We start from the raw sequence: 18347 nt of genomic DNA on the forward strand, positions 1-18347 counted from the left end.
GGCGGGTTGTTCCCACGCGACAATTAGTCGCGATGCAAATTACGGGTATTCATAATTTAACGCTATTGACCGCTTTTAAGCGCGCGTTAAAACGGCCCCCGCATCCCCCCCTCCCCCCGCCGGTTTTATATCGCGCCGCGTAATCCGGTTTGCCGTTTCACGCGCGCGTGCAACGCTTTTTTCCACCCCCCGCCCCCACCCCCAACCGCCCCCGTAAATTTCGTTGAATGATTTTCCACGGCGAGAGCGGAAGCTCTTTTGATGGCTGCTTTGTGCGGAACGTGAATGGGCTAAATTGAAACTCTTCCGGGTCGGCCTGTGTACCCGCGACGCGTTTCTAAAGCCGGTACCGGCACCGGCACGATTTTTGGCTACTGATTATTATGCCGCGACAATTACCCTCGGCCAGCGGGAGGACCCCCCGCCGCGAAATTAACAGCCGGGAAACTTTGCTTAACGAGCTGCACCGGACGCTTCTCGAAATCGTAATGCGATCACAGAGAGACGATACCGCGGCGGGGAACACTCGGCCGGGAAAAATTCTGTGGGACGCTTTATACACATATTTGAATATTTCTTACATTCCATAATTAACCCTTTGCACTCGGCGTTATTTTCATTCTAAAACTAAGTTTTTCTTTCGTCTTAGAATATTTTCATTTTATTCATACGAAACTGATCCGATTTCCACATATAATATGCAAATGTTTAGTAATCTGTTAAATACAAATTTTGTAATGTAGCAAATAAATTGTAATATTTTTTGTAATTTCTTTGAAGTAATGCCACAACAATTTCTAGTGGTGCTCCAGAGTCACCACTCGAGTGCAAAGGGTTAACACATCTTGCGCGGGAAGCGACTAAAGTCGTTTTTCACGGATGATTGATGGATTGTTGTTATGGATGGGTTTTCGTGATGTTTTTACAATAGAATCGGATAGACATGCGTTGCAAAAATACAAAACGTGCGTTGCAAGAATGAATGCAACACGGTAAGACTTCGGCGGCAATGTGCCCGCGCAAGATGTGTTAAAAGAAGTAAACGTACGTTTCATTTGTAGCTCTAATAATTTTAATGTAGTAACAGCAGCACTGCAAGTAAATATAAAGAAATTTAATTTAAAAGCAATTACAGTGAACCTGGTACGATTCTTTTAGGAATAGTTCTACTGAAATTTTATTGCGAATTATCTAATAAATATATTTCTGTAGACATAAATTGTAAAATTCTTGTTATTTTTATAGAGTAATATGAACTAGTCTTAAATGCTCTGTAGACCCGGTGTTAGGCCTGCACAGTATAATTTCTGAGGATTGCCATAAAGAAAGTTTTGATGTCTGTTAGCGGAGACGCGATAACGATACAAGGAATAGCATAATAAAGCTCAGACCTCAGCGCCTCTCTTTTAGGATTTTATGAACTTCCTCGAATAGAAGATACATTTTTGAGCGGTGGGGAAGTTCAATATTTAAGGAACGAGATGCGTAGATGAGATAAACGTTCGGGGGGTCATAACACGGTCGCATAAATCCGAACGGCGAAGATCTGCCCGTGTAGAAGTGGTAGGGGAGGCCGCGGGTTCTGGCTCGAACCAGCGCCGAAGTTTATCAACAGCAGCAGCGTTCTATTTGGGTCGAAAATAGAGTGCACGCACCGCTCGCTTTCTCCTGCTTTCTCTCTCGTTCTCTCGGCTCGCAGAGTTACGTCCGTTCACCCTCGCGCGGACCAAGAATATCCCCGCTGGAGGACAGAGCGGAGGGCCCTCTTGCCTTTGAATCGTCACCGAACCTAACACGAAACAGAAACCGTTATGGTTTCGAAGCCTCCCGGCTCGTGCAAGTATCGGGACGCGCTTCTCTTCACCAACGAGTGCATCGTATGCACTCCCTGTACCGGTTCACTTAGTCATTTGATCACACGGATATCAATTAACCCCTCGATCGCAGCGAAATTTCAACCAATCGAACCGTTTCCCCAGGACGCCATTTTTTACAGTATGAATATTCGCGCACTCTCAAAAATACAATAACTCATTTAATATTGGGACATACGACTTTTATTTTTCTGAGAAGTTGGAGCAATCTTTGTTGGAATTGGAGAAGTTGGAATTGTTTCAATTTTTTTTTTATGTGGATCTGTATTTAAAATTTTTGAAATTCTGTAGATCTGTGTCAGGTACGTTCTGAGAATTGGGACTGAAAGAGAAATAGAAATTGAACCTAATTATTAGGCTGCGGGTCTTTATGCAAAATAAAAATTGTTTGCCTCGTTTACAAGTAACAGGGGCCAAGTAAGAATTCCTTTCCTCATTTAATAATGTTAACAAGCTGGCACCAACACTTCAACTGCTACAAATTACTCGTTCTTGTCACAAATGCATAAAATCCGCAGTCTAGTAATTATGTACTCGAATTTTATGCGATGCCATCTTCCGGGATTATCCTCGTAAAAAAATATGTGCCGAATATTTTTCGATTTGGGTGATGTCTCTGGTGAATTACGGAAACGTACACAGTTTATGAACCTCATTGGCATCTCTATTCCTTCGAAAAAATTTGCCGTCATTCTGAGCATCTTTCGGTAGACGAGAGGTATTATTTGCACCGAGAGGAATGCCGAAAGAATATGATCAGAATTCCATTCATTTGAGTGGAATTTCGGTGGGTGCCTTATTAATTGAATTCCTGACGAGCTTCTCGTTGCTGTGCGTCATGCGAATTATATTAACCGTTAATGCTAACACGGGTCAAAGTTCGATGGACATTTTCATCGATTTTTCACCATTCAACTTGCGACATTTCACTGACTTTGAATATACATAGTTGTATTTGCAATGTGGGTGCATTAAAATTGCCGTACCATTATTCAAAATATTTTTCACATTATTACATTTGCTGGTATTTAATAAACTACTAAACACTTCGGTATTGTACGAGTAAATTTCATCATTTTCGCATGCATAACATGAAAAATATATATATAGAAGGGAAATATTCTAGGTCAGAAGAAATGTTTCGTTTTGGAGTTAAAACAGCTTCGAGTGCAAAGGGTTGAATTATTAAATCATTATTGATGCATGGGAAGGGTTTAGTCTCTTTCGTGCGTGTCTTATAATTATGATATAATTTTCCTAACTGATTCCATGGACAGTCTCATTCGTTTCCGAACAGTTAAACGGCAACGCAGAGTTTTCTCTGTTTTAAAGCCATAAGCGCAAGCATTCGAATACTTTGCCACTCGACCGTGTATTTAGAGCGACCGCAGTGCATCCGAAAACCTCCCTCCACCGTGAAACCGTAAACTTTCAGCTGCGCTGCTATCACTTTATTCGATCTTGCGACTGCAAGCCCGATTCGTCTGGTGTCGTGGAACAGTGACGATTTAGTTCGCGAGTGTACCTCGTAACCAGTCATACCCAAGAATAGTGATCGGAGTGTCTGTCTTAAGCGGAGGAATAATAGTCTCCTGGCGGAAAGTTAAACATCGAAACTGAACACAGTGGTGCGAGGTTAAATACACATCAAATCTGCACGGTTAAATTTACACGAGCCCCGATCGTCACCCATTAGCGTCCCGAGCTCGGCGAACCTATCTCCGAACACAATCCATGTAAACAATCTCATTTCCAAACCATACAAATCTTTTCCCTGTACAGTATGCGTTATGACTTACTCGGGAAGATTCAACAGTGTCATATATAATACCCCGTAGAAAAAGTTATACAGTGAATACTCAATATATGTCAACAACACGGGTCTTGTCAGGGTCGTTTATACCCCGGGGTAGCGGGGATAATTCCGCGACGTTTATCATCCAGGCCTTGGCGACATATATAAAGAAGTCACTGTAGCGTCATTTGAAAAATGATTTTTATATTTGCAGCTTGTTGAATATCGAGAACTGACCACTTCTTGTTTGAACAATTTTTTCTCGCGTGACCAAGTGCCTGGAAAATCGTGGTGACGCTTACGCTGAACGTTTTGTGTATTTGTATGGTTTCGCATAGTCCTTAATAGTCGCGGATGGTAGTTACCGTAACCTCAGCGACAATTATTTCATCGACAATCGTTTCACCGACACGACTTCATCGACACCTAGGCAATATTAACTCACCGACATTTTCATATCGCCGACAGTCATTTCCCCGACAAATGGTTTCCTTGATACCGAGTTTTGCCGACGATGTTTTGCATACAAACCATCAGTGGATGAAACGACTATTGGTGAAATAACTGTCGGGGAAATGATTGTTGGGGAAATGATTGTCGGGTAAATAACTGACGGTGATCTGAAAATGTCGGTGAGTTAACCCCTTCCCGTACTTTAACACTAGGTTTACGGAGCACTAAAAATGACCATTTTACATTACTTTATAAAAATAACGTGAATCTATCTATCAAAGTTTGTAGCCATTTTTTAAAATAATATATACCCAATGAAATCAATTTGTTAAATAATTGCTCATGGATGCGTTTTTGCAATCTCAATATTCGCAATTTAAAAATATTAGAATCCGTCATTTTGACGGGTCCGGTAAATCTAGTGTTAACGAGTCTGACTCGTGATGAAGATTTTGGCACGAACGTAAACACCACGAGTACGACTCGTGGACTAAAAATCTGCCAAAGGTAAACATCACGAGTCATAGTCGTGGAATGATTTACAAGTGACTGTATCACAGGTATTTACATATCGACTAGTATTGCAACTGTTTTCGAGCATCACTCTGGTCTGTTCACCGCGCATTGACCCCTACAGTTCGGGCCCGGATTTCGTCGAACTAAATGGCACGGGAAGGGGTTAATATTGTCGGCGAAGCTAGGTGTCGATGAAATCGTGTCGGTGAATCGATTCTCGATGAAATAATTGTGAGGTGACGGTAACTCCTTGGTAAAGGATGTCCTGCTCGGGATGATTGAACCGATGTAAATTTAACCGTGCGCTGGCGTAGCGTCCGGAGGACCGGCAGAGGACCGTGACAATGTGATATCGCGGAGGTTGGCAGCGTGTCCGAGCGAAGGCGAGCAGGAAGTCGGCGTCGAAAATGTGAGCCACGCGCGCACGTGGTGCCAAAAGTGAACTGGGGAACGATCTTGGCACGGGCCGAAGAGAAAGAGCAAGAGAAAGAGAAAGGGAAAGAGAAAGAGGCGTAGGCGCGCCCTTTCCTCGACCAAGTGGACCGTCGAAACAGTGTCGGCCGTGAAACCCGCAGCCGCCGGAACGATAACAGTGAAAACTTCTTCCCTCGCCGGTTGCATCCGGCGCGGCGACGGAAGAAGCGGTGAAAAATTATTTTTACCTCGGCCCGAAGGTCGGTCCCTCCGACTCTGTAGCAGTCGAGAGGCTTCGCAAGGCGCAGCCCGCGAGAATTCATTGCCACGCTTTCCGGCCATCGAACGACCAAACAAATGTCGAGGATGCTGCGACTCGAGCTGGTGGGTCTCCTGCTTTTGGCCTGCACCCAGATCCTCACGGAACACCGCGACTCGTACCCGCCCAGGGCTCAATATGGCCACTACTCCAGGTCCCACGAGTACTTCGAACCACCGTCCAGGCAGGTGAAGGTGAAACAGGGACTGCTGCGTGGCATGGTCGTCCAGCCGAGGACCAATCATGAACTGCAGCTCGTCGACGTGTTCCTCGGTGAGTTACACGTTTCCCCGATCGCGGATCCCACCCCCGCGGGATACAATGATCAGAAAGTTTTCGCGGTGAGCCGTTCCCACGCGATTCGTGACACCCGCTCGATGAATAGAACGGTTAATGGGCGATAGTCGACGGCGAGTTTGAACAGTCCCCTCGGTGCACAAGCTTTTTGCCGCGATCCAGCACCGAATTTTCGGCGAAAGCTTCCGAGCGACGTCTGTGCACCGCACCGGACGACTCTAACCGTGTTTCGGGACTGATAGTCGACCCCCGCGCGAGTGCTCGAAAAACCTTTGGATACATTTTTCGAAAAGCGCGCCGAACGAGTTCAGCTTTTCTGGGAAGCCAGACGGATTAATTTAGCAGGTGTACGAAAAACTCGGTCGGGGTCCCTAATAAAATAGTGAAAATAATCGTTTACGTACTGTTTACGCTGCCTGTTCACGATGGATCTGTGAAGCACTAGAACTTTCGATTTTTGTTGAAATATTCATAGAAGTAACGTTGGACGCAAAGACAGGCCAAATAGGTTAATTCCTGGTAACAAGTTTGATCCCGAAAAAATATCCACCACGAGATTCTCTCTCGTCGGTCGAGGATCGACCGGCGCGCAGAAAATTCTCCCGAAATACGTCCTTAAACCCGGCGGCGAAGTCAATCACAGCCATAGAAATCCGCTCACAATCATCCCGAGCAGCAAGTTCGGAAGTTCGTGGGGCCCAATCACCGGCAGCCCCCGTCCCTTCGCCCCGATGTGACCCCATGGTCCAGAGAGGAACGATAACACGCCCGGTTTCCGTGCGCCGATACGGTGAACTTTGGCCCCCGGTCGGCGAAACTTTCCTCTCGCAGCTGCATCAGCTTTCGACCGTTCGCATTACCGCTACGTATCCGCGCTTCGGGACTCTCGATACGTCAAAGCCACCGAAAACGAGAGCCGCGCGCCGCTATTTTCGGAATAGACGCGTGCGTCCTCTCTTCTTCCCTGTGCGAGAGAGTGTCGCGCGTGCACAACACGCTCGCACACGCTCCGCGCGGACCTGCACTCTCTCTCTCTCTCTCTCTCTCTCTCTCTCTCTCTCTCTCTCTCTCTCTCTCTCTCTCTCTCTCTCTCTCTCTCGAGTTCCGCGGGAGCCGTTGACATTCTTCGGCATCGATTCCCCTCTCCGCCACGAACGCTCGCCGCGCTTCTACTCCCCGCTCGAAACTGTTTCTCCGCGACTACACGGAAGAAAATACTGGCAAGGAGCGATATGTCAATTGTGATATATTTTTATTTGTATAAATATTCTATACAGGGTGTTTCACCTAGCTCGAGCCTCTAAAATTGTTTCGCTTGTTTTTGGTGACAGACGAAAATTTCCGAGGAAAACATTAGTTGGTTGAGAGGGGCATTATGACAGGCAAAAAAATTTGTTCAAGGTTATATTTTTTGAGATTTCGAGGTCCTCGAAGTTTTTTTTAAATGGAACGATGTCTTTTTATTGTCCTTATATGATTGCCGAGATCGAGACGAATCCGACGACCTGTAATATTATGACCTTCACGTGACCTTGAGTTTGTTATTACCAACGATTCCGCACCATACATGTACACTCCATGGACGCTGGTGTGCAACTTGTCGAAGTCATTTCGGCTTTTCAGTGCACCAATAATGCATATTATGTGTATTCAGTTGTCCAGGGGGATCATGTCATCGTTATTTCACTATTTACATCAAGTGCCCTACTTTTATGAATTTCTCATACTCTAGGTCTCGCGAAGGTCATAATATTACAGGCCGTTGGATGCGTCCAGACCTCGACTACTATATAACGATAATAAAAATATATCATTTGATTTAAAAAAACTTCGATGACCTTGAAATCTCAAAAAATATAACCTTGAACAATTTTTTTGCCTATCATAATACCCTCTGACTAATGTTTTCCTGTGATATTTTTTTCTGTCGTAAAAATCAAGCGAATATTATAGGTGCTCGAGTTAGGTGAAACACCCTGTATACAGCACCTAGGATCGATCAAAAATGTCTTTAATTAACAGTTACCTGTCCGCGTTGAAAAATTAATTTTTGTGCCGCCACATTCAGATCACCAGGCTGAAATTCGCCGAGCTACAGGCGGGTGAAAGAGTAATCGCTGTAATACACCTATCTGAAATGTTTAATTCACGTTTGGCTGAACGGATAACTTTTGTGAAAATAGCAGATTTTTATACTGGTTCGACAGTGAGCGTGTTAAATATTTCATTGAGCTGAATTTTAAAAAGCTGCGAATGCCACGAACGCACAAAATCCGCGGTGTCTGGTAATAATTTTCAATGAACTGTTTGATGTTATCAATGCCCGGAAAATCACTACAATTATGCTTTCACCATCGGAATATTCGACGAGGTTGAAAACATTAAAAGATATATTTCAACCGTGAACGATAAAATTCTCGTTCCACACACACACACAAAAAAAAAAAAAAAAACGGAAAAAAGAAATGCTTATTTGTGCGAATTACGAGCTTTGGCCTCTGCGTTGCGATTGGCGCATGGAAATCCGGCAGGGAACCTTCAATTACATGAACTTTGCCGTGCCTTCTACCTTTTGGCCATCTCTCCAATGGATTGTTGAATCCTTGTAGTAATCAGGGATCCCGTTCTACCGAACACAAAGCTTAAATCAATTTCTTCCGCACGGCGGGAGGCAGCACGGACCCGTAATGTAAACAGCGAGTTCAAAGGCAAAACGGAAGCAACGAGGCATGTATTGATTCGTAATGAAGTTACGCTACAGGTTCTTTCCATAGGAACCCTTCGAATAGGGAACGGAGAGCGCAGCTGAGCACTCGGCGTGGCCGATACTTGTTTGAAAGTAACTGTGTCCCCGGAACTTTCTGCCCAGTCTTAAATTATTGAGTGGTTCAACACTGGATATAGTCGGACACAAGTTTTTCCTTCGTTCACTCTCACCCTCCGTTATTAAACACGAGGGGATGTTCTGGTTTTTCAAAACTTTGCTTTTTCTTTGCATTTTATTTTAGTACAAATAAACGGTTTGTACCTATTAAGGACAAATATAATATCTGCCCACTCAACGACAATGTCAAGCCGTCTTATCGTCTTATATCGAAAGAAACCCGTATACAGTGAATTCTCGATATATGTCAACGACACGGGTCCTACCAGCGTCCCGTTATGGTTACACTCCTCGGCGTCCGACGCCCCTCGAGCTTCGCGTGGTGGGGATAATTCCGCGACGTTTATCATCCAGGCCTTGGCGACATGTATAGAGAAATCACAGTAGTCGAATCTTTCAACGCGATTTCTCGAAACCACTCTATGCAAAACGGTTACCACGATATCTCCGGTTGACCGATTCACATTTCGTAATCTTTTCTCTGATAAAATATGGAAGATATTTACTAAAAATTTGTGTACCAGACAGACTTCAGAATTGCTACGTGTCTCGTCGTTTCAATTATAACGAACTATTCGAATATGTCAGTCGGTCGTATCATCTCGTCCGGCCTCAAATAAAAGTACCGGTAAACGTACGGAGCACACTGAGCGGATAAGCGTATCGAGGATCTCGCTCCGCGAGATATCATATTTTCATCTGATGCAGCAGACATCGCGACACTTAGGGAGTTCCGATGTGTGCCTGGTGAAGAATGCGATCGAGGGGGGAAAATAGGCTGCTTCGCATTCACGGTGGGGGAGGGAGACGTGTCTATATTCGGTATTCAATATGTCAGCCGGCGTTCTCCGATCGGTCGAAAGAGCTTCATTGTTCTCGAAAAAGAGCGTCACTCCTCCGGCCCCGGCCCCTCCTCACCCGGAAAGATGATCCGACGCGAACTGGCGCGAACCGTCGCGCAGCCAATCACCGTAAAGTTTTATTGGGCTCGGTGTTGGATCGATTAAATTGATCGGGCTCGGTCCGGCATCCGTGTTAACACGCTCCACCTTGGCGGAAAGGATCCCGGCCGATCCATTTTATCCAATTCCCGGGTAAATTGGATTCCCGGGGTCCGAGAGCAGCAGGCTCCTACGTAAAATATTAAATCGCGGCTTGTCTGAGTGGGTGGCGCAAATCGAAAGGCTTGATTCGGAGGCGGCGGAGGCGGAGGAGGCGTCGCGGCCGGATTAAAAACGTATGGATCGACTCGCGTCGAAATTGGAACGACCTTGAAAAACTTTGATTGGCCATCCGAGAAGTTAAATGGGGGCGTTCGACGGTAGACCTCGGCCAGCTGTTGTCTCGAGTTTTTCAGGCTCGCCGGGGATAATTAAGAACCCTCCTCGAGATATCGGCCGTTATCGAACTCTACCCCGTAATTCCCTGTTTTAGGAGTCGGTAAAACCGGTCCGTCGTGTATCTCTTATTTCGCTTCCGAGATAACTAGTTACGTAATTAACCCCTCGTATATTGTGCTCCAGTCACTAATAACTCTGAGGGCGAACTCCGCGCACAATGATGCGCTCGAGGAGAAAACTGTTTATACTCTTTTAGTCTATGCGAAATTAAATGAAAATTTATCCCCTTCGCAATTTTAATAACTACGTTAAATAATGTTTCGAGAGAACTGGACGTCTTCAATTTCGTCGAACATTTTCCAATATATTTGGGAAATGATGTGTCTCGGGCAATATCGAGCTGCACAGTTAGGGCATCGACAGGGGATTATGTCAGTGAATAGCCCCTGAATTGTAGTGCCGGAAGGGTTAACAGGGATTACAGGAAAAGTAAAAACCTGGGAAGGATAGCTGTTGTTCGATGAGCACGTCGGAAATGTCCCTGACCGAATTAAAAGATGGATGATCCACTCGATAGCTTATCCACCAAAAACGTTTTGTGCCGAGCTTCTACCCTCTACTTTCGTCGGGAGGGTAGTTACAGGGAAACATCGGTTTATCGATTTTTAATCCACTTTTCCTATTTAATTGCCCGTGAAAATCCTGAAAAAATTGAGATATGGGGTCGGTATTGGGACACACGCTGGAGATTTTTTCCACCCCCAATCATTTTGTTGTAAATCCTGGCCATAAAAAATGGAAAACACTGAAAAATTCGGGAAAAAACGCGGATCCCTGGGCTCCGGGGGTTAGGTCACGCTTGAAAAAAAAAATCCGTGTTCTCAGAGTTTCCGGTTCTAAGTTCTAAGGATAATATTCTATCAGTCCGCATTAAAACTTCTCACTATTTCATGGATTTTCAGCCAATTTAGCGACCTCGTCTCGGTGCGTTGAAGTAACAAATTAAAAACTTTCAAGCTTGTTTTCTCGAAAGAAATTATAAAAACTCCGGGCGTAAATATCTTCCACAATTTTCATCTGGTTAACCTCTTTTGGCACAATCTTCCTGTTTGCATAATTCAGCGGATACATGAACTTTTCACGGAATACCTGAAACTTTTTTCCGCTGCAGACATTTTTATAAGCAACTTTCCATGAAAATTTAAACTTCCTATTCGGAACGCTGCTGTTTCCGCTGAAAACAGAATATGTGAGAAATCGACTGAAATTCGAAAAACGCAATCTACTCCACCGTGAAAGGGATCGTTCAATATGGTGGAGTTTTCTAAAAACATTATTTTACTACGAGAAAGTACTGCTATACATTTTAGACACTTTTCTAGAATTTATTTATTTAAAGTGCGTTCATGCTGTTAGTTGAAGCAGACATAAGCTGGCAATTTCTCGATAGTTGTTTACGAACTGGAATCGATATTACGGTCAAATCTGTTTTTATGCGGTAGATAGGGACCGCATCAAAGAAGCCGCACAAAAAAGAAAAATATTCAGAAACTTCATAAATAATTTTTCCCAACATATTAAAGAAAATTCTTTTTATGCGGTGGATAGGGACCGCATTCATATACCGCACAAAACAAATTGCATGGAAAAGGACCGCACAAAAACAAGTTTGACTTTATGATATTTTTCAACCCCCCGCGAAAATCTACTTTGCAAGCTCGATCCAAATCCAAGGGTAAACTGCCGGGCAAAGCTCGAGGAACCTTTCGAACTCGATCGGAAGGCTGACCGGAGCATCTCGGTCCGAAACCAATTACCAATTGACAATCACGATCGCCACTCGATGTTCCAGGAGTGCCGTACGCGGAGTCGCCGGTCGGATCCTTAAGGTTCTCACCCCCGAGATCACCGGAACCATGGTGGGGCATTCGACCAGCCCTGGAATTCGCCCCCGTCTGCCCGCAAGTGCTGCCGAAGCTGCAGGACCAGATGAAATCGGTCCGCACCGAGTACCTGGAGAAGCTGTTGCCCTATCTGAAGAACCAGAGCGAGGACTGCCTCTACCTGAACATCTACGCGCCCCATCACCCCGAAGGTGAGCGATCCCTCGAAACCGGGATTAATTGTTTCGAAGATTCTCGGCGGCCGCTCGATGGCAGTTCGGAATCGAGTTCCGACCGGCCCGGTCGAGGACCAGTTAGCCGTTCCGGACGTGTTTCACGAGACAGCCCGGTCGATTTGTCAAACTATAAATGGCTGCCCCGAAACGGTTCCACCATCCGAATAAATTCGATACGCGGTTTTCTTTTTAATTGTTCGACGTAGTCGTGCTATCATGCAAATCTTCCGAATGACACATCGTTCTTTTTCATTGTGAAAACCTAGTTGAGATACTCGAAAAATTGTTGCATCATTTCTGAGCTTGACTAAAACCTGTTCTACCCTTTTTCATCGTTTTTCTCATTCTGAAAACCTAGTTGAGATACTCGAAAAATTGTTGCATCATTTCTGAGCTTGACTAAAACCTGTTCTACACTTTTTCATCGTTTTTCTCATTCTGAAAACCTAGTTGAAATACTCGAAAAATTGTTGCATCATTTCTGAGCTTGACTAAAACCTGTTCTACACTTTTTCATCGTTTTTCTCATTCTGAAAACCTAGTTGAGATACTCGAAAAATTATTACATCATTTCTGAGCTTGACTAAAACCTGTTCATCCCTTCTTCGTCGTTTTTCTCATTCTGAAAACCTAGTTGAGATACTCGAAAAATTATTGCACCATTTCTGAGCTCGAATGTAACGTGTTCAACCATTTGCAGCACTCTATAATTACACTACAAACACTGCTATTAAATTTTTACATTACTGTGCTTGTATCTAAGAAATTGTTACAAATTAAATATTTAATTTATATTAAATTGTAAATCGTTATGACTTATTGGACGTTAAAGAGAAGTACAGATTTCTTTCGATACAAGACGGTGGCTCGGGATGTCTTTCGACGTATTGCAGACGAGGGTACCCATCGATCAAAATTTAATGACAACATGAGAACGGTTCCAGTAGTTCAAATTAAGATTGGACCGACCTATGATATTCAGCGGAACATAATTTAATTGTTTCGATTCTCCTGGTTACAGCCGACCCAATTTCAAATAGCACAAATTTAGCTCTCTATTGACTTATACTTGATGTGTACACGTTCACTTAAAATATCCACCTAAATAACGCCCAGATTTATTTTTTATCTTACTAAATACAGCACGCAAAAAGCAGAATGTATTAATTACTTCTTCCTGTCCAAAGGTCATAATGGAGTCGATATTGAAAAGAATTCTGACATTTGATGAAACGATAACTGAATTAGGATTGCAAATATAGTAGGAACCATTTCCAGACTGCTGATCCCTCTGCAGATATGGATTCTCTCAGACTAATTTATAGAAATGAGAATAGGAAATGCGGGGATTTTATTATATTCCATAGTGGATGAAACTCTGCTGTCAAACTTCGTTAAATATTTTATCAATTCCGAACCACAGATCAAAAATAACATGAGTGCATAGAGCTCGCGTCTGCACAGATCGGACACATCGTGAGCGGGAACTCTGAGTGAAATGAAAATGACGGAAAGATAACAGGAAAGAATTTACGACGCAATAAATGCGGAGCCTCGCGCGATTCCTGTGTAACGAAGAATTCTCGTAAAAAGGTTTTCCCTCCCGATTAATCGTCGCGGAGGCGCCGATTTCATGGATCAGCTCGCGATCCACGGCCCTGAAGAATATATTCCCCGCTTTACTGCTGTTTACGATCGCCCAGTTATTGCCGTCAGATAACACTATATTATAGCAAACGGCGAGACCTGTGACCAATAATATCATACCGAGCGTAGACGTTCCGGGTTGTAAAGGAATGTCGGCCAATACATAATCGTTCCGGGCATTTCCGGCCAGACAGAAACCGCTGCTAGACGAAACAGTAAAACACAACAAAATTTTTTTAAACAATAGATCCAAAATTTAGTATAAAATTTGTTCGCATGGGGCTTTATTTTCGAGAAAATCGGGGTTGAAAATTCGGGGAACACGCGTGCCAATAGCACGTCCTGGACCTCATCCGCAATAGGACGAAAGGCGCCCCGGAGCCGTCGTCTTATATCGAGAGAAAACTTCTTACAACTCGCACGCGATTTTCTCGGAAACAAAGCCTGGAATAAAAAATATTTGCTGCATGTTTTTTACTTATTTTGTCATGTAGAATCACCCCCTCCACCATGGAGACCAAGCCACCCTAGAAAATAGCTTCGAGAGGAAAAGGTTTTATCAGAAGACCTGATATTCGGGGTAGAGTCAACTCGCAATTAGAAGTGTAACAATCCTTGCTTAGAACAAATATTTCCACTGAATCCGGCGTGAGCCAGCTACGCGGAAATGTTCGTTAAATATTGAGGAAAGGGCGGAGTTGCCTAATCAGAGATTCGAGACTCCCGCGAACCAGCGTCGTACAATTCCCACTGTCGGCGCTTTCAGGTGCAAGCCGTGACCTTTTAAGAGCTTTAAAGATGAGGACCATATTTACGGAAGGGTTCATTACGATTTCACACTGTTTTTAACGCGGCTTCCATCCGGGAGCAAATATTTTTCCTAGACCATCATCACCGCTACTCCCAGCGAAATTAGAACTATCCTTACCAAGCACGCTTCCGCCAAGCCTCGCGGTGCTAAATCAAGCAAAATGCTAATAGAGTTTCACGAGGTATCTGATCCTTTCTGTGCTCGCAAAATATCCTCGAATTAATTTCGAATATCGAAGAAGCTCGATACGATTTTAATCGAACGAATTTCCGCAGTTTGAATATAGCACCGATTCGTCAAAAACGTTTCCGGTTATTCGTTTTTCCAGTACATTTTCCCAACCAAGTTTATCGCCAAATAATTCATTATGATCATTATGAATTACCACGGTGTAATTTGCGCTATTATACGTTCCGCGAAACGAATGAGCAACCAGTTTTAAAACGTGACTCAAATAAAACCGCCTGCCGTGCATTTACATAAAAGTCGGGTGAATAAAAATTATGACTGGCGTCTATGTATATGTTAAACAGCACACGAATTACGCGTACAAAATGAAGACTGCGAAGGTTGACCTGAGATACAATACAGAAAATTATAATATTTTGACAGGACTCTATCAGACAATTTATTAAGATTTATAAGTTTAGTAAAGACAAATAAACTCTCCAACTCAACAACAATGTCAAGCCGAATAGGTTCACTCGTAATACGGCGAAAGCCGCTCCGTGACGTCGTCTTGTATCGAAAGAAGACTGTATACAGTGAATTCTCGATATATGTCAACGACACGGGTCTTGCCAGCGTCATGTATCGTACAGGAGACACTTCTCGGCGACCGAGGTCTCTCGAAGTTCTTGAACCCTCACGGGGTATACCCCGCGGTAGTCGGGATAATTCTGCGACTTTTATGGTCTAGGCGTTTGCGACATATATAGAGTAAAGACTGTACACTCCTCGGCGTCCGAGATCTCTCGAGTTCCGTGGACCCTCACGGGGTATACCCCGCGGTAGTGGGGATAGTTCTGGGACTTTTATCGGCTAGGCGTTTGCGACATATATAAAGTAAACACTCTACACTCCTCGGCGTTCGAGGTAGTGATGATGGAAAATTCGTTGAAGCGTCGCCGACAACGTAAACTTCTTACAACGATGCAAATCCGTCAGGTGCGTGTTTTTCCCCGGAACTGTAGCCCTTCCTCGAAGATTTCTCTTTGATGTCGTCGATGATTCTCCGAAGTCGGCGACGCGTTAAGACACACCGTGGAACATTTTGCCTCGCATTGAATTTTTCAATCTATTCAGTAACTTCGCGTCCTTTGCCTCGCAGGTGTTGTGATTCTCGGATGGGTGCGTTTTCGTTTGTGAAGAGGGAGTTGTTATTTTGCCGACGGATATTCCTATCGTTCGAAGTACAATGCAATGTGTTTGCTTACGAAAGGTATGCAATAAACGGACGCATACGAAAATATAAAAACATGCGAATAATTTCATATCCATCTTGTATTACAACGAGTCCGACAAAAAAGATTCCAAACGAGGTCTGCTAAATATTGTTCCTCTTGAGAAAAATTTAAAATTTCATTCGCCTGCTGTTACTATTTAAGCAATAAACTAACTGTAGTCCTACAAATTATTCCAGCATACATTCTCAAACTGCTTCTTTTCGTTAGAATATTTTTTTCAAGTTAGAAATGTTAACATATCATAAAAAAAAATAATTAAAATAGAAAGAAGTATTACCTTTAAAAATGCTTTGAGTTATTGTGCCTCCATGCTCGTCCATATTTGTTTGCCTCCAGTTAATGTGCCCGTCTAAAACCTCCCTTAACAATTGTTATTCTCTTCAAAACAAATGTGTCGGTACGTATTTTTACGAAACTTTTTCTTCTTTACAAAATTAGAAATAGAGAAACACGAAATATACTGTCAAGTGGAAATATGCTGCTTGGTATTAACTGCACGGAGGTGAAAATTATGTTAACTGTTCCCCAGCTTCTTTGACAAGGTAGTCAGACAAAAATTAGAAATTTAAAAAGTTGAAATATACCAGTTTAATGGAATTGAAAGAAAGTAGTTTCTCCGAATTTATTTGTCCAAGTTAATTTTTACTCCTCATTCAAATATGAAAGCGCATTAATAGGTGCGCTAGAGGTATCGTTGCACGGTGCGTCGGTGCAAACCGTCTGCGCCGAAATTAAGCGAATTATCGTGCCGCCAGGGGAAACACGTTCGGGCCACAAAGGCAAATGATCCGCAACAAAGACCGATCCAGGCCGCGCTTATGATACACAACGTGATCCGCTGCGGGGACCCTCGTATTTTTCGCGGGTCGCGATTCCGCGCACGAGACACGATAATTTGAAATAATTCCGTCGACAACGGTCGCGCGTACAGAGAAGGATTATCGCCGGCCGTCCCGTCGCGTCGGTTTGCGGCCGCCTCGTATTAATTATTCGAGCGCGACCGCTTTTTGAATACGAAATTGCTGATTTGTCGGATGCACGGTTTTTAATTTGTTCGACCGTTCGATGTTTGCGTTCGGCTCGCGCGTGTAACGCAATATTTGGACGAACCGTGCCCGCCCGTTCACGTACGCGCGCGTAATGGCCGTGGACGCGAGGATAAATTCGAAGCGGGACGAAATTAATGTTACGTCGGTTTCGCTGAACTTCGCGCGAAAGTTAGCAATTTTGTATAATTCGCGACACGGCCAGTTAAACACTTTTAGACACCGTGCGATTCGTTCGGTTTCCGATGTAACGAAATTACGCTCGCGAATCGGAATACTTCAATTGGGATGAAGCATTATACCGGGTGTCGCGCGTATCGCGCAAAAGTGCGTCCAAAAGAAAGAATAAAATTTTTGTGCTCGACGAATTTAAAAAACCGCCGGGTTCGCGCGCTTTTGTATGTAAGTAGAATCGGTGTGTCGTGGTCAGACGTACGGTTCATGCGCCGAATTATTAAAAAAATTTATTCTTTCTTTCCGAATCACTTTTGTCTATGGAATTTCCTCCCACCCTGTACATTGCGAATGGAAAATGAATGTTTATTCTTTTTCCGTTTGAATTTTACGGTGGTTAGTATCGCGGCCGGTATCACTGCTGCATCGCATTAATTTGACGATGAATTCAATGATCGCGGTCTGCGCGTTGAGTGAACGAATCGGTGCTCGGACAATATGATTACGAATGAAGCAATTTAATTCATGTTTATTAGTTACTAATTAACAAACCGAATAACGCGATTCCCGTAACAGTGAGAGCATATGCGCCTTGTTATCCTAATTAATTCTGGAAAGACAACGGCGGCATTTTCGGTTCTTTAAAAGATCAGGGATTATTTTCAAAAATTATCATTAAAACATTTTCGGTTCTTTAAAAGATCGGGGATTATTTTAAAAAATTATTATTAAAACATTCTCGGTTCTTTAAAAGATCGGGGATTATTTTAAAAAATTATTATTAAAACATTCTCGGTTCTTTAAAAGCTCAGGGATTATTTTCAAAAATTATTATTAAAACATTTTCGGTTCTTTAAAAGATCAGGGATTATTTTCAAAAATTATTATTAAAAATGCTTAACATTCGGCAGAATTCAGTTCGATTTATTTCAGACCAACGAAGGCTACTGCCACTAAGAATAATATTATTTTATAGGACTCCACTTTCTTAAAATACGTCCAAAAAAATTGCATAAATATCTAGTTATAACCGAACAGTTTTTTCAGTTTTTCTTCAGAACTTTTTCAGCTCTTGGTAGGAGCAGAATTTCTTTCAGAACGAGCCGCTTAGTTCGATCTGTGAGACGCGCCGTAGTTCAACACCGATTTGCATTTTCTTCTCGGGGCAGTTACATGTTTAATCGATCCTAGC

General features: G+C 43.4%; 1 protein-coding gene across 1 annotated transcript in view; it reads left to right on the forward strand.

Moving 5' to 3' along the window:
• Nucleotides 1-5357: 5357 nt before the first annotated feature.
• Nucleotides 5358-18347, forward strand: part of LOC143354525 (uncharacterized) — a 100600-nt gene continuing 87610 nt past the window's right edge. Inside the window, exons 1-2 of the mRNA XM_076788690.1 lie at nucleotides 5358-5644; nucleotides 11745-11987. Coding sequence (XP_076644805.1) covers nucleotides 5410-5644; nucleotides 11745-11987 — 478 coding nt within the window. The 5' untranslated portion in view covers nucleotides 5358-5409. The remainder of the gene's footprint in view (nucleotides 5645-11744; nucleotides 11988-18347) is intronic.

This window comes from Halictus rubicundus, chromosome 5 (assembly GCF_050948215.1).
Source record: "Halictus rubicundus isolate RS-2024b chromosome 5, iyHalRubi1_principal, whole genome shotgun sequence".
Classification (NCBI taxonomy): Eukaryota; Metazoa; Arthropoda; class Insecta; order Hymenoptera; family Halictidae; genus Halictus; species Halictus rubicundus.